The sequence below is a fragment of the Solanum lycopersicum genome, chromosome 3 (genome assembly GCF_036512215.1).
Source record: "Solanum lycopersicum chromosome 3, SLM_r2.1".
Lineage (NCBI taxonomy): Eukaryota > Viridiplantae > Streptophyta > Magnoliopsida > Solanales > Solanaceae > Solanum > Solanum lycopersicum.
Window position 1 is genome coordinate 11,980,590 of NC_090802.1, and position 21,354 is coordinate 12,001,943.

The 21,354-nt window shown below is 26.7% G+C and overlaps 1 protein-coding gene across 1 annotated transcript; it reads left to right on the top strand.

Moving 5' to 3' along the window:
* Nucleotides 1-259: 259 nt before the first annotated feature.
* LOC101253978 (fatty acid elongase 3-like) lies at nt 260-1,544 on the top strand. Its single transcript, XM_004234635.5, has one exon. The coding sequence runs from the start codon at nt 548-550 to the stop codon at nt 1,409-1,411; it is 864 nt and encodes a 287-aa protein (XP_004234683.2). The 5' UTR covers nt 260-547; the 3' UTR covers nt 1,412-1,544.
* The last annotated feature ends 19,810 nt before the right edge of the window (nt 1,545-21,354 follow it).

Here is a 21,354-nt window from a genome sequence, read left to right on the forward strand (position 1 = left end):
ATTATATATTTCTTTTACAACCATTTTTTATTGATTAAATCAAAAAATCAAACAGCAACGAACCAAAATAATAAACGAAAAATTAATAAAATATATATTAAATATTAATTTAACATATTTAAAAATAATATCTAATTTAACATATTTAAAAATAAATAAATTAAATCGATAATCCAATCGACAACACTTGTAAAAAAAAAAATAACAACTCCATTTATTTTGTATTTAAACCGCCCATTTTCATCATCCCAATAATACCATAATGTTTTTTATGCATAAAAAAATCTCATTTTTATTATTCCTATACATGGTATCCCTGGTTCATATATCATATATAAATAAGGGAGTTTGGTAAAGGAGCAGAGGTACAGAAAGCTCTTGGGTTTTGCTCATTCACCGCTATTCCAATTTTGACCTTCTCCTTTTTTCCCCTTCAATTCAATTTATCCATTAGAACCAAACAATACTGATCTTCGCCGGCGTAATTCCGGCCCCGGCAACGGTCCCGGCAGAGAAGATATTTTGTTGTAAAATCAGCTTCGTCCATATGACTGAAACTACGATGATTCAAACCCTACGTTATTACCTCTCTGAACATCCTTCAATCGTCGGATTCCGATGGACTGATAGCCAATCATGGGGCAACACGTGGGTTTTCCTGTTTATTTCGATATCGGCCTACATTATTTTATCAGTTTTCCTCCATCTCTTCCTCCTCCTGGTGTTCCGTCACCGTCGTCCTCTTCCTCTGGGTCCGATCCCTGCTGTTCACTCTCTTTCCATGGCGTTAATCTCGTTTACTATATTCGCCGGAATCCTCCTCTCCGCTGCGGCAGAGATCCGTGATACCCGTTGGTTCTGGCGGAGGTACAAAACGACAGCGTTTCAATGGCTTCTGTGTTTCCCTATCGGTACTCGTCCATCGGGTCGGGTTTTTTTCTGGTCCTACATCTTCTACCTCTCTCGATTCGTTCACAGTTTGCGTACGTTTTTCACCATCCTCCGTCGTCGTAAACTGTCGTTTTATCAGCTATTCAATCACTCCATTTTAATTTTCATGTCATTTTTATGGCTTGAATTCTCCCAATCATTTCAAGTACTTGGTATAATATTAACCACATCAATTTACTCAGTGGTTTATGGTTACAGATTTTGGACTGCTGTTGGATTACCGAGTAAGTGTTTTCATTTTGTGAATCACTGTCAAATTGTGTTGTTGAGTTGTAATGTAATTTGTCATATTGGAGTACTTTTGCTTCATTTGTTAAGAGGGGGATGTAATGGAATTGGTGCTTGGATTCTCAATTCAGTACTCAATGCTGCTATTCTCTTCTTCTTCCTTAATTACTATGTCAAATTGCATTTGGAGAAGAAGAGAAAAATTGGAGCGGATAAACAAAAGGATAATTGACCTCTAGCTAGTACTAATGCTAATAATATATATGTATATTTCTTAAACATTTTTGTAAATTAATTTGTGTATTTCTCTTGAGGTGGATACATGTTTATTTAGTATAATATATAATATATATTAATTTTCATAATTATTACAACTCATCCACTATTTCAATTTTCTTATATTGTTCCAACAACGATTAAATAAACTTCATTTCTATTTCTATCATCTATGGGCTGTTCTATTTGAACGGATAAGGTGGAGGAACATATTTAATCATAATTTATCCATTTTTTATGGTGTTGTCGGTAGATGAGTTTTTGATTTGTTTAAATCATATGGTACTAAAGTAGTTGATGTTTATGACAGTTTTATATTAATACAACTTAAAAGAATGAAGAGCCAATAAAGGAATTGACTATAAAATATAGTAATTCATGATGACTCAAGAAAAAAAAAGGAGCTTGACTTTGTCATTTTTTTTTGTTTTGTCGTTTGAAATTTCGACTAAATTTGAGTGGCGCTCCACAAGATCTATTCAGAAATGAAGCTTTTAGTATGATTTTTTTCATATTCAATACTAAAACTTGAAAGTAATAAATGAGAGAAACACTTTCACTAGTGTATCACAATCCATATCGATGACGGGTTAACTTGCTAGTTGCTTAGTCATTTTATTGGTGCTCACCAAGAATGTTGACCTAAATAACATGGGCTATGACTTTCTACATTGTTACTCAAAGAATAGGTGGCTGGATTTTGTTCTGAAGGACAAATTATATGTAGATTTGTTTGGGCCAAACGTGTTTTTTTAATAATAGTAAATAATTATTTTTTAAAACTAAGATATTTGATCGAGCTTCTTGAAAAAAAATAGGAAAAAAATTTGAAAGATATTTTAATTTTGGTTAAAACTTTATACCTTTACCTTTAAAATATACTATTAAATAGTGGAAAGAGTAAAATTTTTTTATAAAATTTAATTTTGTGTCAGCCCTTTTGATCTAAGTTTAAATATATTTGAGGTCTTTTTTCAAAAAAATATATAGGACTTTTTGAATACTAACCAAAAAGAAGGTTCATTAGTAGTACTATTTTTGAAGATAGGGGTACCACAAATAAAAGAAAAAAATAGCTAAAAAGAGTCTGCTTCCTTTCCTTTATGATCTCTTTCTTAGAAAAGATATCACTTTTTGAATCATAGCCAAGCACAAATTCTACTTAACACATGGATATAAAATGCATTTTAAATTCATAACTCAAATAGAAAACACTACTCTCTAAAAGTAATTTTTTTTTCTTTTAACAAAAAATTACTCCTCATAAAAAAAATGATTTTCAAAACAAGTAAATATAATTAAAAGTTTGATCTTCTTAGGTTTCTTCTAAGATTGATTTCTTTCCCATTTCTTTTAGGGTTAGTTGCAGAATATAGCGAATCATCATTATTCATTGGCTAGGTGAGTGAAAATCGTTGAATTCTTCTCGTATCTAACTATATATAATAGGAGAGAAACAACAAGAACATACGTATAGCAGTCACAATTAATTTTGAAATTTTAGTATTTAAAAAATAAGTTTGAATATTAAAAAAAACATGTCAGCAATAAAAAAATAACCGATTTTAGATTCTTTAATATTTGATTATAAAATTTGTCTATATATAATAGAAGAGGAAAAAATAACATACGTGTCAGCGCCATAAATAATCTTGAAATTTTAGTATTTAGAAAATCAAATTTAAAAAATAAATATGTTTTTAAATAAAAAACACATGCAAACAATAAAGAAATAATCGATTTTAGATTCTTTAATATTTAATTTAGAACTAAGTAACAATTAAGAAGTTTTAGAAAAAATAGAAATAAATTTTATCCACTATTACACATTGCCAGAAGTTTCAGAAGATACAAAAATAGGGTGTGTGATTCCTTTTTTTAGGGGAAATTATCGCATTTTTTAATTTTAATTATTTTAAAAGTCTTTTATAGAAATATTTAAATTGAGAATTGAGAAATTAATTAGTTTTAAGAAATAATTTTAAAAAATAAATATCTAAAATATAACGTGTAGATATAAACGTTCTTCTTCTTCTTATTCTTCTTATTCTTCTTATTATTATTATTATTATAATTATTATTATTTAAAACATTTCTTTTTTTGGGAAGTTATAACATTTTTAATTTTTACTTATTTTTAATGTCATTTTATAGAATTATTTAAATTTTGAATTGAGAAGTTAATTAGTTTTTTAAAAAATAAATATCTAAAATATAAATTTTGACAATAAAACTTTTTATTGTATTATACTTTTTAAACGGTTCCAAAAAATAGGATGTGTGATTCCCTCTTTTGTGGGAAATTATAACATTTTTAATTTTTAATTCTTTTCAAAGTCTTTTATGTTACAAAGTAATATAATGTGGTTGTATAATATACCAAGATATTACTACATAACCACCTTCGTTACGAAGGTAATTATAATCTCTAACTTTATAATCATTATTCTTGTAACTTTTTATTTTCATAATCTTCTCATTATATTCATGTTAATGTCTGTTAATGTCATGTTTATGGCTATCCCTTTGTATGTTAATGTCTGTTAATGTCATGTTTATGGCTATCCCTTTGTATGCCTCTATGTTACACTATAAATAGAGGCATAAGGTTTCATATTGTAGAACTTGAAGATTGGGTGAATACTTGAAAGAAAGAAAGTTATCTCATATTTTTCCTCTTGTCTTATATTCTGCTTGTTTTCATCTTTAGATTATTCTTTTATTCTTAAGTTTTACAACACGTTATAGCACGAGTTGCTCATTCTCCGTCAAGAATCAATGGTAGGTGATTTTTATGAATTATTCTATTAATTTTTTTGTTGCATGGTATACTTCATAACCTATATATTATTTGTATAAACAAAGCTTGTTTTATAGTTATTCTAAAATGATTAGTAAAATATAATAATCTTCATAACAATGTTGAGAGGGACTATTAAAATATTTAAATTTATATTAACTTGGGTCTTTTATATGATTCTAACATGTGGTTCTAATTAACTGACTTTATTCATTTTTCTTGTATATGAAGTAAAGTTGAGATTATATTTATGATTTTCGATAATTTTTTTTTTTGGTAATACATTTGGTTTATTAAGGCATTGGTTGAGGGTAAGACGGTAAATTCAAGTTTCACTGCACCAAGTGGGTAAGACATAGAGTTAAAGTCTTAGTACACCATGATAATAAGAAGTTGGGTTCAAGTCCCAATTATTTATGACTAAAGGTGTTTTTTATATAGGTAAGACATTGGGTTAGTCCTAGTGCACTATAGTGATGATATGATGATGAATAACAAAATGTTTTATAATTTTAACTGAAAGTCATGAAATTTACCTAATTAATTTGCTCCATTCTCTTATATAAATGTGGTAGCAGTGTATGAATTTGTCTGAAAAATGACAAGTTGTTGAATGTATTATTATTGTGGTAATTAAAAGGGAAGGTAATTGTTATAGGTAATTTTTGTCCATCAAAGTGATATGAGAAGTTGGGCACATTGTTATAGATGCAACCCAATTTAAAAAGTTTTTTTTTAGGTTTTACCATTTTAAGTTTAAAATAGAAAACAATTGCACTTTTTTTAAAAAGACTTTTATTTTTAAAATACAAATCTTTGAAGGTTTGACCTAGAAATGTCAATTGTTTATTGATTATTTAGTAGTAATTTTATTGGTTCGAAGTTTTTTCATATAAAAAATTTAATATTAATTAACAATTGTTTAAAATCTAAGTAGAATATGATGTAGACAAATTAAATTTAGAAATGTTATTTATCTCTGACATATTTTGTGGAAATATAGACGTGTATATTGTGTAACAAAGGAAACTGAAAATTTATTTTTAATCAATTGTTATTATAATCGTGCATTAATTTTAATTTTGCCATCTATTTATGTATACTTGTGAATAAAATTTTAAATACACAAACTTCCAAAATAATTTTCGTTATAGGTAGAAAATTTGAATAAATATGTAACATACCATTATAATATATTGTTATTGTTGAATTAATGATTTAATTTGATTTCAAGGATGAATTTAATATTTTTATTTTCTAAATTTTAAGTGAATTTAATATCACTTATATATCAATTCAGAGGGATAGATCATTTATTGTGAATTTGACATGTAAGTAATAATGTCACGCCTTAAAGAGTACTTGAAAAATGATAACTAACACGTTATTGAAATAATTGATTTTTAAATATCGATGATAAATTTTAGTATGCCTAAATTTATCAAAAAGTATAAATAAAATAAATTACACGAAAATATGCATAATAATTTTGATTTAATGTTTTGTTATATAGCTATCGTCCAAATTGGTTATAGATGATAAGTGTGCATTTTCTCCTAAGTATGTCTGGATATCATCTTTAAATAAATATTAAATATGAGGAGAAATTTTAAGATTTTATAAATTATTGTGTTATTTGAAATTATTGAAAGTTGACTTTTCTTTAATTCTACTTATAAGAGACGAAAAAAATCTTCAATATATGTCGTAATAATACTTAAACATTACTAAATATAATTCATGGATAATGTAGTTAATTCATTGAGAAAGTTTATCAATTTTTTTATATATTCATAATATATACACCTATAAAACTAAGTCACAATATGTTTATTTCAATTTTATGTTAAATTTGAATCGTTTAATAAAGATTTTCTCCATTTATTTATGATGAATATTTTCTTTATTCAATTTTTTGTTACAGAAATAATGGAAAGAGATAAACTCATTGGAAAAAGAGACCATAATTTAATTTGGATACCTGAAAATAATGAAGCACAATCAAAAAAAATTCAAAGATAAAATCACATTAAAAAAAGAACATAAATTATGTATTTTGTATTCATAGAGTGGATAAAAAACAAATAATTAAAACTCTGAAAGTTATAATCTGTTTTAAATTCAAATACTTCAATAGTATAAGTTAGATAAAGTCAAAACTTTAATACCACAAAAAAGATTGATTTATAATAAGTTTAAGAATATATTAAACGTGAGACAATGATTAGATTTTTAATTTCAACTTTTAATAATAAATTAATAATTGTTAATGGCTAAATAATTTTGAGTTCCTAATAAAAAGCACCAGTTAGTTTAGTTTTTTTCCTTTTTTTTGGCAGCCACGTTGCCTATTCTTTTTCCCTTTTAAACTGATTTTCCTTAAATTTTCTTAATATATTTATATATAAGAAACAAATATGTAGCCACGTTAAGGGTACATACAATTTGCAGAGAAAAATTTTGGAAAATGTGAAAACTAAAATATGTTACATATTTTTAATTATTTTTCAGTTTAAAGACTCCACAATTTAAAACAGAACAGATTTCCTTAGACATATCATGTAGTTCAAATATTTACTTTTTGAAAAGTGTGATAACTTCTCACCAAAAAAGAGTGTGTTTTTATTTTTGCTATAAAGAATGAGGAGCTATGGAAAGTTATCTTAATTTTTGTATATTTCGTAAATGCTTAAATAATTTGGATTTTTTTTGTTGTTATAAAAATTAGTGCAGAAAGTTAGTTTGAATATTTAATTAAGAATTTGATAATTTTTCACAAAAATAGAATCTCAATTCATATGTTAGTTAAAATTTATTTCTAAGTTTTAAAAATGTCGACAATCTGCAATTTTTTTTGCTATAAAGCAGGAGTAAATTGAGTATAATAATTTTTGATTAATAATTGTATGAATTTGAATTTTGAAGAAAACCTTAAAAAAGAAGTTAAAATGTAATAATTTTATAATAAAAAATAATTAGTAAAATATATTATGCATTTAATTATATAATCATTTTTATCTTTGATTAAATATCAAATACTTATTTTTACTTGTGTGTACTTTATTCTTTTCATATATCGTTTGAATAAAAAAATATGTTATTAATTTATTAATTCTAACATTCCATAAGAAATATTTGAGATCATAAAATTAGATGGTATGTTGATCCATTTTCTAAAATGATTGTTCTAATAGATTATCACTAAAAATAAATATTTTTTTTCTTAAAGAGAAGACATATATAAAAATGAATGTAGCATGGATAAATGAGTAGGTGGTTGTCCTTAGTATAGGAATTCAAAAACAAAAGGTGGTTACATATTTAAGACAAATATTATCTTCACATATGTTTTTTTTCAAATTTAAATTAAATTATATTTAATTATGAGAAATTTTTTAAAATGTCAATATTTTAGCATTTAAGAGGACTCATTAGCAATAATTTCAATATTTAGTAAAAATGTCATTTTAGTTTGTTATGTATCTTATTTATGTTTTTTATTATTTATTTTTATTTAAAGAATATAATTATTTAATAACAAAAAAGAGAAAATTGAGGGGGGAATATTTCAAAAAAAAAGGCAAGCATCCTTAATTTTCTCACCAGTTACATTTTCAAATAAAATTTAAATTTTGTTTTTTTCTCTCCAGAATTTTTACCTTTTCAAAATTATATTCATTCCACAATATATTCTATTTATATTTATTATAGTTTTTTATTAGTTTGTATTCATTCCAATAGGTATGCCGATATAGTCGTTTAAGAAATATATTTGTTTTTTCATATATTTTTCCCTATATAGTTTTTTCTTCTTCAAAAATCATGTATGTATTCATTTCAATATGTATTTTATTTGTATTTCTATTTATTCTAGTTTTTATTTAGAATTTTGTATAATAATATATAAAATACATAAAATTAGTATGATGAAAAAGTGAATGAAATATAAAATTGAAAAGAAATAATTGAATATTTGGTGTACTCATTCTTAAATAAAATACATAACTAGTTGACATACCTTTAGAATAAATACAAATTAGAAAAAAATGTCAAATTCAGTTGACATACCTTTATTAGTTTGTATTCATTCCAATATGTATGTCAAATAAAATGTAACTATTTAAGAAATACATTTGTATTCGTATATATTTTTCACTGTATATTTATTTTTCTTTTCAAAATTTTGTTTCCTTTTCTAAGTCGTATTCATTCCAATATGTATTTGTATTTATATTCGAATACAAATAAACTAATAGAAAGTTGTTCTTCTTATAAATAAAATACATAACTAGTTGACATACATTTGGATGAATACAAATTAAGGACAAATACAAGATTCATAAACCATGCAACATGAAATTTTTAATAAATACAAATATTGATAGTATACATAGTGATTTGAATACAAATTAAGAAAGCATACCAAATTCTAAAAAAGAACTATAAATACAAAACAAACTAATAGAAAATTGTTCGACAACTATCCGATCTTCGTCATCTTTTTCAAGATCCTCATGAGTAGACAAAGATTCTACATTTGCGTTCTGAAGTTGAGGAAGGTTTTGCACACCAATGAGTCTTGTAAATGTTCTTACCTTCTTTCTTCCCTCATTTTAGCAGCGGATCATACATTATACACTACTTGTTAATTAATAAATAAATTAAAGGATGAAAAATCACTAGAAATTGGTTAATTAAGATGAATACCTCTAGTAAGCCTCTTGGATTCAGCCATTGGAGAGTAAACCATAACGGAAATTGAAAAATATAAACAAGATTTTTTAAGATTTAAACAAAAATAAAATTAGAAAAGAAATCTGAAAATAGGATAAAGATTAGAGATACCTTAATAAAAGGATTCTTGTTGATTCAATTTTGGATTAAAAAAAACAACCAAAATATATGACAAAAAAATATTTGCAACTTGAATGCTGGAGGAAAATCAGAAAAGATAACCATGAGAGAGAGAAAAAATTAAATGGGAGAGAGAATTAACAATTTGAAATTTTTTTTGACATTATTGCTAATATTTATAAAGTATGAATATTTTTACTTAATATGTTATTTATTTTGAATAGTTTACTAATTTTTCCTTTAGTCCTTTAAGTAAATTTTCACGTTTAAATGGAAAGTTTGATAAACATGGAATTTATTAGATAATATCTTGTTATGTTTTATTAGTTAATTTAATTATAAATTTAATTCAATTCTTTAAAATTGAGAAGTTGTAAATTTTGGATTTTGTCCATAATTCTTTTTTTTAGAAGACGTGGAAGTTATACTTTTTTTTCAAAACTCAACCGTTTTTTTTCTGTAATTTTTTGTTTTTTATTTTATTTTTGGATTCTAAATTTATTTATTTAATTTAATTATAAATTTTGATTTTTGAGATTATTATTGTAAAATGTACTATTTAGTTGGATGTTTTTAGTTAATTTAATTATAAATTCAGATTATTATTATAAAATGCACTATTTAGTTGGATGTTTTTTTTTATCGTTTACACTGTAATTATTATTATTATTATAACTTTGATTTTTTTAATCAGTAAAGATAGACTATTATGAATTTGAATTTTGAAGAAAACCTTAGAGAAAAATTTAATTAATTACAATTTATATCTTAATTTAATAGTTTTTTAATTAGTGGGCAGTTCTCCTATTTAATTATTTAAATTGCCTTAGGCAGAACTCATTTTTTTTTCTTTTCTATTTTTTATGTTATAAAGTAAAATTCTTTAATAAAAGTTAATTTAAGTAAGTTTTAAAACTACTAATTTTTCTATAAAAATAAAAATAGCAAAATATTTTATTGTTTAATCTCTATTACATGCAATTATCAATATCAATTTGTTTTTTTTTTATATAAAAAAAATAGGACTTTCAAATAGAATTTCTTCTCAACTATCACCATTAAGGTAAAAAGTTGGAATAGCAAACATGTTTTCAAATATTTTCCTCATCCTAGACAATCATGTAGAAAATCAATAAAAACAATGTGAAATAAATTCAAAGTGAGTAAAAGATAACCAGTTCAATCAAAAAGAAATTCGTTAAGCTGTTTTATGAAGTTTATCCTAAAATACCCTTTATAATTTTTTCACCATTATATTGTTCACTTTCATATTCATAAGTCAAAAATAACTACAATTATAAAAATCTAAAAAGATATATATGAAGAAATCAAATTACATCCATATTTATCTTGTTCTGTTTTACTTTTTACTTTCTCCTATTATACATAAATGGAAGATTTAGTTAATTTACTTATACATTTAATTCAATTCTTTAAAATTGAGAAGTTTTACATTTTAGATTTTGTCCATATTTTTTTTGGATAATGTGGGCAATTATACTTTAAATTGTATATAATAACAAACTAATAACCTAAATTAAATGGAATAGCTAGGGTTTGATTTAATTGTACTCCATAGCAAACATTAGCTAAAATTTGTCAGCGTCTCTCTCCCAAAAATCTCGCTCGTCTCTCTCTCTTTATACACAGAAGTGTATAATTCTGTTTCTGTTTTGTATAAAGCGAGAGAAAATTGTATATACACATGTAAAAATGTATATCTTCGTGTTATACACTTAATTATACAATTCACAAACATTTTACTTCAAATATTGCAGAGAAAAAGACCAACGAATTATACAATTGCGAATTATACAATTGCAGTGAAATACAATTTTCTCTATTTTTATACAACAGAAGAGTATATATTGTGTTTCTGTTTTTGTATAAAGCGAGAAAAACATATATCTTCTTGCTATACACTTATAATTATGCAATATACATACATTTTAATTCGATTCAACTGTATGCAAAACAAATTATACAATTGCAGCGAAATAGGCCAGCGAATTATACAATTTAGGCCAGCGAATTATACAATTGTATATGTATAGCAAATTATACAGTTTTATGTTTGCTATGGAGCGCAATTATGCAAAGATTGTTATAGCATACAAATATAAATTTTTTGTTTGCTATATGTGAAAGTTGCCCACTTTTTGTTTTTAAAAAAGAATAACTCAACCGGTTTTTCAAATTTTTTCCTTTTTCCGTTTGTATTTTTTATTTTTACTTTTTTTTTGGATTCTAATTTAATTTTTTGGATCTTTTTATTTAAAAATAGGACTTTCAAATAAAATTCTTCTTAACTATCACCATTAAGATAAAACGTTGGAATAGCAAACAACAAAAATAACTAAATTAACTTGATGTTTTTCAATATTTTTCTCATTCTATACAATAATGTAGAAAATCAACAAAAAAATTGTGAAATTATCCAAATAAATTCAAAGTGAGTAAAAGAATATCAGTTTAATTAAAAAAAATTTGTTAAACTTCTTCATAAAATTTAGTAAAAATTTAAGGAATCCCATAGTGTAATTCAATAATTACGCTCTGTCCCGATAAATTTAATATTTACAAAAAATCCCTTAAATTTATTGTGCCGTGATACTTTAGACTATAGTGATACATGGTAAATGATACACGGTAAGTTTAAACAGTTGAGAAAAAAATGGGGAAAAAACGATAAATTTAATGTTGTAACTAAAACAACCTATTTTACGGTAACAGATCATTAATCAACATAAATTCAGCACGTAATTGGATATTAATTTCAAATTTTGAAAATCAAAGATTATATCATCTAGTTTGAATACATTTTTATGAATAATCTGTTAAATTTCGAACTACAGTAATTTTATTGTTGTTACTGTGGATTTTTCAAGATGAATACTTCAATTTTGATGAGACATTCCGGAATTTAGGTGAACGAATTGCAGTATGAAAGTTACAAAATCAACGGAATCGTTGTTGGAGATTCAATTTCGTTTTCTATCGTTGTTGATACATATCTACTACATGTATCAGTGCATTGACTAAACATTATAACATGTGGTACATATCTAATACATGTATCACTACATCGACAAAACACTATACACACTGATTCTATATGTATTATCAAGCATAGTTGATGACGCAGTTATTAAACTTAGTGAATGATACATTATAACAATTTTCAAAACATGTATCAGTACATCAACTAAACAACTAATACCTTATTGATACATGATATCAGTTTTCAGAAAATTCATACTACATGAAAAACATGTGATACATATATACTACATGTATCAGTGCATTGACTAAACATTATAACATGTGATACATATCTAATACATGTATCAGTACATCGATTAAACAACGAGTTACATTAAAAATCAATGAAGGTATTATACATTAGTTTAAGAAACAAAATCAACTAGATATATTAAATATGAAATCATATGTATTATAAAGGATGAAGTACAAAAAAAATAAATCAACAATGGATTTGTTGAAAGCAAAAAGAAATAAATGACGAAGAAATCCCCCTACACTTTTACTTTGCTCTATACAAACTTCTGTATCTTTGTCACACTGTCAACAATGGAAAATGATTTCATCAGCAAAAGACGATCACTGGAAACGATGATGTTGTAAGGAGCAATGAGGATATATCATCTCTTTCACTTTTTCCTTATATATTTTGTAAAAATGTGGAAATGGGGGAGATCTGGTAGTTCTTCGAAAAAAATTGTGAAGCGAAAACTTACTTGATTCTTGAAAAATCTTATGGAGAGAGAATAAATCTGAAAATTAAAAAAATGAAGGAAGTAAAGATTGAGGGAGTGAAAATAGGAAGAGGTTAAAGGGAGTGAAATAGGGAGGGATTAAGGGAGTGAATTTAGGAATAGAAACGTGTGCTTGAATGTGAAACTTAATGTCTCTAGAACAATGGGATTTGAAAGGAAAAGAAGGGATTTTGGAGATATTTTAAAATAGTAGGGAATAATGAAAATTATCAAAAATAAAAGTGTGTATTTAAGTAATTTATCCTAAAATTTATCCTAATATACTCCTTACAATTTTTTCATAATTCATTGTTCACCTTCATATTCATAATTCAAAAAATAACTACAATTATATAAAATTATAAAAAGATATATATGAAGAAATTAAATTACATCCCTATTTAACTGAAAATATTTACCTTTATATCAATATGAATGACACTCCTCAGTTACATAACCAAGAAATCACTTAAACTCAAGTAGCAACCTCATCATAAAAAAGAAAAGTTTTGTAAATAATAGATTTTTATGAAAAAGTAGATTGATTGAATTGTGGGAAGTAGTTTTTTTGGAAGATGTCTTGGTTATTTTGATAGGGATAAGGTAAGTTACTTTTGTTTTGAAATTCAAATTTTAAATTAAACATAAGGGATAAATATATTTTAAATTAAAAAATTGAAATAATAGAAAAGAGTTAATTTAACTGTGGACACTTTCTAATTTTTTTTTTATGAAAAAGGGCCTAAAATACACTTGAAGTATCAGTAATGGTATAAATTATTTTCCATCCATCTATTGACTTCAAAATACCCTTCTCATCCACTTATTGGCTCCAGCCTCCAAAATACTCTTCTCATCCACCTTTGGGTTGAAAATTAATCACTTATTTAATGATTTTAAATTTAAACTATTAAATATTATACACGGCCCTCAACTATTTGTTATAATTTAACTTATTAATATAATTTTTTAACCAATCTACTACCCACCCATTACTAATTAAACCATACCCAATTAACAAACCCGCCTCATTACTCATGCACAATATGAAAACTACTACCAATGAATTTTTTTAAAAATTTGAGGCGAAAATGCCTATAAAAGTACATTATTATACTTTCAAGTCCTCAGTCAAAAACATATTATAATTCAAGCGTCTAAATAAAAATTATCGACAAACTTAAAAGTTTGACTATGTTCATTTTAATTATTCATTCGCCTCAATTATGTGATGTTACATAACATATAATTTTTTTAAAACAATATATTAAACTATTAATATTTAAAAGAAAAAACAAAAATTTATAAAATTATATTTAAAAAGTGCATGAATTAATTCGAGATGTGCTACCTCTTTACCTCTAATTATAAATTTTGAATTCAAACTTGAAAAAGGATGCTATTGGAAGTGTCCTACTAAACAAACAGCTCAATCTAAATTTAATTAGGGTTTCAATTCGGACTCAAATAATTTTGAATGTCATTTTCAGAAATCGGTAATTTCTTTGTGCTTTAGTAGTGTTTAGGGCGATTTTGACATTAGAAATGCTATATTAATTGGGTGGAGCTTAATTACTAATGGGTGGGTAGTGAGTTGGTTTATAAATTATATTAATAAATTAAATATTATCCAATAATTGAGCGTCAAGCATTTTAAAAATATTTAAATAGTTTAAATTTGAAACCATTAAATAAATGATCAATTTTGAACACAAAGGTGGATGACAAGGGTATTTTAGAGCCAATAGCTGGGTGAAAAGGGTATTTGGATCCAATAGGCGGATGAAGGGTAATTTTATAACATTTTCAATACTTCAAGGATATTTTAGGCCCTTTTCACTTTTTTTTTAAAAATCGTTTAAAGTAATTAGCAATTTAAATTTGCTAATCATCTTCATTTTTAATCATCCCACTAAGGAGTTTCAAAACATCATATTAATTTCCCACTTCTAAACAAATTCAAAAAAATTTCAATTAGATTTTTTTTAAATTTTTTTTATCTATTTTAAAAAAACGCATTGTAGGGAAGTTTCTTTTATTATTTTACTATTATTTAATGTTTTAAGTTTTATCTTTGATCTTTTTTCTTATTTGAATTTTAAATAATTACATTTTAATAAACAAATACTCCTATCCTTTGAGAAATGGTTCATAAAACCAAATGACCCCTTAATGTTTAATTTTTGAATCAAACTTACCCCTCAAACTAATAAAAATAAGGTTAAGTTTTGACGCCTTTAAAAAGAGCCACGTGATATTGTTTTACTGTCCACGAATTTATTTCCAAATAGTGTCACGATCCAAAAATGGACGTGATGACACTCATCTTATCCCACCAAGACAAGTTAGCCTAAAACTCAACAATTATAGTAAAATGCAGAAATTTCAAATCAAAACACCCCCAAAATCTAGTTGTCACGTTTACAAGCCTCTGAAGTATTATAGAGGATTCAAAAGAAACGCTAGTCTCAAATGAACTTGTTTCTAGAATAGAACAAGATCATAAATAGGAGTAAGAAGGTCTGATGAGATAATAAGAGGCTACCTCGCAATTCTCCACACGAAGCTTTAGACAAGGAGAAGAGAAAATATCACAAAGTCCGGGCTAGTAACCTACAAAAAAAATTGTAGTAGCAAGGGATGAGTATCAAACTACAGGGTACCCAGCAAGTAAACTTCTAAACACAAGCTAAGGGGATAAAATACGGGTACTCCTTAGACACCAACCGAACCTCCACAACTACAACCTACATAAAATTCAGCCCAACCTAACAGTTCACAATTTTCATAGCACCCACCTCATCAAAATCATTTTAACAAATTTGCACATCCTCAACTACAAATTCAATTTTCAACAATCACAACTTTCACAAAAAAAACACTCACAATATCAGCAACAAACAAGATCAAGTTCGTTAAATAGAGGTAATCAAATATCAAGTACTTTCTAACCACCAATAAAACACATAAACATTAAGAATGAAGGATGTCGTGAGATGCAATGCAATATGACACCATGAAGTGATATGCCTCAGAATACCAATTTCTCTCTCAACCCTATATACATAATACTCCTTGGAAATACATCGAGAGTTCATGACCCATGGGGGACTCGCGAGGTCCATATACCGACACGGACGATTTTCGCGTGTCTGTGCGGACGATCTTAATGCACTATCATAAATCAAACAAATTTCGCACGAACGATCACCACGTGCCCAAATCATAATCATAACTTTTCTATCGCACGGATGATCTCCACATGCCCAAATAATCATAACTAGATCAACAACATGAATGATCTCTACGTGTTAGACTTTTACTCATACCCAATCTCATGTCAATGCATGTGCACAATGTGATATCAAATAAAGTAAATGATGCAAAATATCAATAAATCAAATGTCGCTATGACATATATTCACATCGATTATCACAATTATATGAGTTCAGTAAAGAACACAATCATACATAATAATTAAATCAATAATATATCAGTTAAATGTCATATGTTTTGGCATTCTTGATTTCAATCCGCATTCTATGGTAATAAATCTTCCCATTATAATACCAGTACTCGTACCATTCTCAATACATCACATACAAACAAATAATCACATTGTCTTTTATACCCTTTTTATCATTAGAATTAATCAATGTGGACAAGTCAATCCATAACCAAGTCTTATTACTCCTAAACATATACCACAAGGAAATACACACATTTCATACACTTAGCAAGAGTTTAGAAATCCACTTGCCTCCAATAGTCGAACAATCACTCTCGGGACTTGAGTCTCCTCCTTTCATTGGACTTCCTAATAAATGCAATCTGTTCAAATATAAAATCACGATAAGATTTTAAAATAACAACAGCCATATGCTAGCCGAACACATAAATTTATCCAAATCCATAATCAATGTTTTAATTTTGATGTCAATTAATATGTCAGTACTCATATTTGCTAAATTTCAAGTCTAGGATTAAACCTTAATTTCTCCAATATTCATAAATCTAATAATATTAATGTAATAAAGTACAATTAATATATAATTCATATAACAATAATCCTAATATGATAACTATTTATAAGAATCGAAATTAAAGCAAAGTTCATTAACCAAGAAAATCAATGGCTAAACACACGAAATATGTAGCAATCTGCCTATTGCAGATAATCACTTCTATCCCTCATTAGCCACCCAAAATATTGAAAAATATTTGTAATAATTAAAACTTAACAATTTAAAATTGTAATGCTGCATAGCAGCAAACCAATAATGTCAAATGGCTATACATACCCACTATATAATGTAATATTAATAAGGAAAAATAACTTAAATACACAACTATAAGTTTTATATTCTCTAATTTTTCCTTCTTTTTTTAAATATTACATAATTTTTTTTTAATTTTAGTAGAAGTGTATAGATACATAACATTCTCTCTCCTATAATACACAATCCCCCAATATAATGCCTATTTTTTCTCCACTAAAATACTCAATCTTCTAAATCAGTTTTTGGATTTTGAATTATTAATTTTAATTAAAACACCCAATTTTGAAATTTTGAATTTCAAAATTCAAAAAATTTGAAATTTCAAAAAACTGCACAATTTCTCTCCCGTTCTTATTGTTCTTCTTACTCCATCACGTCTTCAATTCTTCTTACTCCATCATCGTCTTTCTTCTTCTCAACCCAACATCTGTTATTGGTTTCTTCTTTTTCTTATTATTCCATCATCATTTCTTCTTTTCTTCCTTTTTTGGTTTTGGTTAATTGTTCTATTACATCATATTAATGGATCCGTTGATTAATAGAAGGATATATGATACCGACGATGAAAATTGAAAAGAAAATAGAAAAAACTCTTTGCATGATCCTATGAATCTTCAGAAAGATTCAAACAAAGACTTTGGCGAAACATCAAAATCAAAGGTTGTCAAAATACAACAAAAAAAGAAAAAAGAAGCAGCAAATATTGTTGTCAGGCCTACATTGTTTCGGGTTTGTATTTTTATTCTTATTTTGAAAATTATTGTTGAAATTAGTAAAATTTTTAAGGAATCCAATATGTATCAAAAAATTATGAAAATTATTATCATATATCAGACAATAGGTGTAATACATAACTACTAAGTGGATTATAATGTTTAGTCTATGATTTGATACATGAATTAGACGTGTATCATATGATTTACTATGTATCAAGGGTTTTTGAAATTTTTTATCATGTATCAGTGATTAATTTCAATAATTGCGCCATCAAGCGTGCTTGCTGATACATTTTGAACCAGTGTGCTCCCTGATACATTTTGAATCCATCAAGTGTGTATAGTGTTTTAGATGATGCATTGATACATTTTGAATCCATCAAGTGTGCTTGCTGATACATTTTGAATCAGTGTGTATAGTGTTTTAGACGATGCATTGATACATAAATTTGTTGTGTATCATAATGTCTCATCAAAATTGATGTATTCATCATGAAACATCCACAATAACAACAATAAAATTACTGCAGTTCAAAGTTTAACAGATTGTTCAGAAAAAATGTATTCAAAATAGATGATATAATCTTTGATTTACAAAATTTGAAATTAATATCCAATTACGTGCTAATTTAATCCTGATTAATGATCTGTTATCGTAAATTAAGCTATTTTAGTTAACAAGTTTAAATGTACCATTTTCCCCATTTTTTTCTTAACAGTTTAAACTTACCATGTATCATTTACCATGTATTACTAGAGTCTAATGTATCACGGCACAAAAATTTTAAGGGATTTTTAGTAAATACTAAATTTATCGGGACAGAGTGTAATTATTGAATTACACTATGAGATTCCTTAAATTTTTACTAATAATAATTAATAATTCCCTCCCCACTAACAATATTTATCAAAAAAAATAATTGAAACTTTGAATTAGTTTTACCTGTAGACGAAAGATTGCATGCTATCCCGGACGATTTTGTATCATGCGGCTTTTATTTGTGTTATGATCGAAAATTACTAAATTTTCTGTAACTTATTTTAATAAAAGAGTTAAACTTAGGGTATTAATTAAAATTACAAATTTGCCCATTAATGAATGATATAACGCTAATTCATGTTCCACACGGCCAAGGAAGCATTGATTTTTAATCTCATTATGACTTGGTTGTTCGAAAGAACAATTAATTCGATCAGAATAGTGGAATGGAAGGCAGTAAAAGAATGAAATACTCCTTTCTTTTCCAATCGCCCCGCGAAGACAGACGCTCGGAAAGATTCTCGACATTAATAAAAATTAATTATTTAATAAATACCATCAAACTGAATAACGAAGTTATCAAATAGTGTAAAATTCTCAAATCAACTTTTTGAACGGATCAAAAATAATTCGGAACAACTATCGAGATGGGTAAAACGATAATTTTGTAAAAATTTCAAAAAAATGACGTTTCAAGTCATTACACTATCCACCACCAAAAATCTTGTTCGTTCTCGAACATAAGAAAGAAGAAGAAAGGATACCGACGTTGCCAAAAGCCTGAGAAATGATCTTCTAGACATCAAGTACTAATCAAGGGAGAATAAAACTTACCTAACCCAAAAACAACACGATCAAGCAACCACATAGCTAGAGATACACCTAAGCTAACAGAACCTCCATCAACACTCTTAGACAATTGTAAATCGTCATACGTCTTATATAGGTTCTCATAAGCAAGGTTGTACGTGTAAAACTACTTATATACTTCAAATTCCAAATAAAACTCAACCGAAATGATCAATTCTGCCCAAGGATCTCATCATATCAAGAAACATAAGAGGATCGTTTCATCCAATCCACCACTAAGAATTCACCCATAGATGTGGAAACACGCGTAATATAAGTAGGGAATCATACTCCAAATAGTTCCCAATACGAAGAAGGTGGTTACATAAGAATATACAAAAGCAAAGTCGAATAAAACAAGATATTCCTTTCATAGGGCCCATATAAATAGAATTCCATTCATCTGACTCCATCTCTCGATGTTTAATCACCCACAATCAACCAGTCTCATCCCCCATCACAACCTAAAAAATACTCGATTCATGAAACTCCACATACTTCTCCCCATACTTCGTTGAAACTAACACTCTTAATATAAAAAAAACATCATAACTACACCAACCATTTACCTTACACTCAAACTGTCACTAGTATCAAAGTCTTTTTAGCAAACACATTGTATACTCTAAAAATTTCAAAATATGGCTCCTTTATATATATATATATATAAGCATTACATGACAGATATGAGTCAAAACTAAGATTGATAGCACTAATTTCAAATCTAAGTACTTTCCCATCGAGGTACAATAACTTAATCACACCTAATGTCAACGTCACACAAACTTTCACATGTCATTTTTCAACCATCATGCACCTCATGTCAAAACTCAAAGAAATATTCTTGATCACTCGAATAATTCGGTATACTATAAGCTAGCTCTTCACCTGTACTCACTATCAATTGCCTATGTAACACATCATAACAACCTGTATCGTCTGATAAACAAGGTAGTTTCAATCCCCTAAATCCTCATTTATCATGTAAAATTGTAGGTTCACACCGCTGAACATCAATAAGTTACCTATATAATTTAAACAATTTAGCTCCACATAAGAACACATAATCTTATACAACATTGCTATTTTTCGCCCAAATCAAAACCCAATCTTTATAAAAATTGTTGATAAATCTCTAATAAGTCTATACCAATCTAATTCACAACAATAGTCATATTAAAACTTATATGAAAATTCATACATCCTTTAAGTTCGAACCAAGAATCTATATGAGAGGTCTTATTCCTTCACGTCTCTTAAATTATTCCCATGATAAAAATATCAAATAGATTAAACTCTTCAATATATCAACCTTTATTCTTTTCACTAACTAATTTATCAATCTTATTCTTTGCCAAAGCCCTTTACATTTTTACTTTATCCTCTAAATAAAAACTTTATATGAAACCCTTCCTTAGGTCCTTTGAAAAACAAAATAATACACTTTATGACTCATAACATATACAAGTCCTTCCAATTACGTTATACTCAATGTGATCGATCACTTCTTACCTTACTAATTCATAACTTGACAACACACTACCACCAACCTAGGCTCACAATGAAAAACTTGAATTTTGAATTTAACCGTGTAACCCAATCCCTTTATCTATTAGCATTAGCTCATACCTTAAAGATTTTTATGAATTCGTGTATCTTAGTTTATCATTGATCACCTCTCCATCGACCTTATCATATATTTCAAAAGAAAATTCTACCATACTCATTATCAAACTCAAAACCACAAAATACCTGATAATCATACTCAAGCTTAACGTCTGTATACTCATTTCTCAAGTTTTATCCAATAGCTTTAACCAATCTGATGATCCTATGATACTATATATTACCATACCAGAGCAA

Bases quoted from the DNA above. Each gene is read 5' to 3' on its own strand.
- LOC101253978 (XM_004234635.5), top strand. From the start codon at position 548: ATGACTGAAACTACGATGATTCAAACCCTACGTTATTACCTCTCTGAA.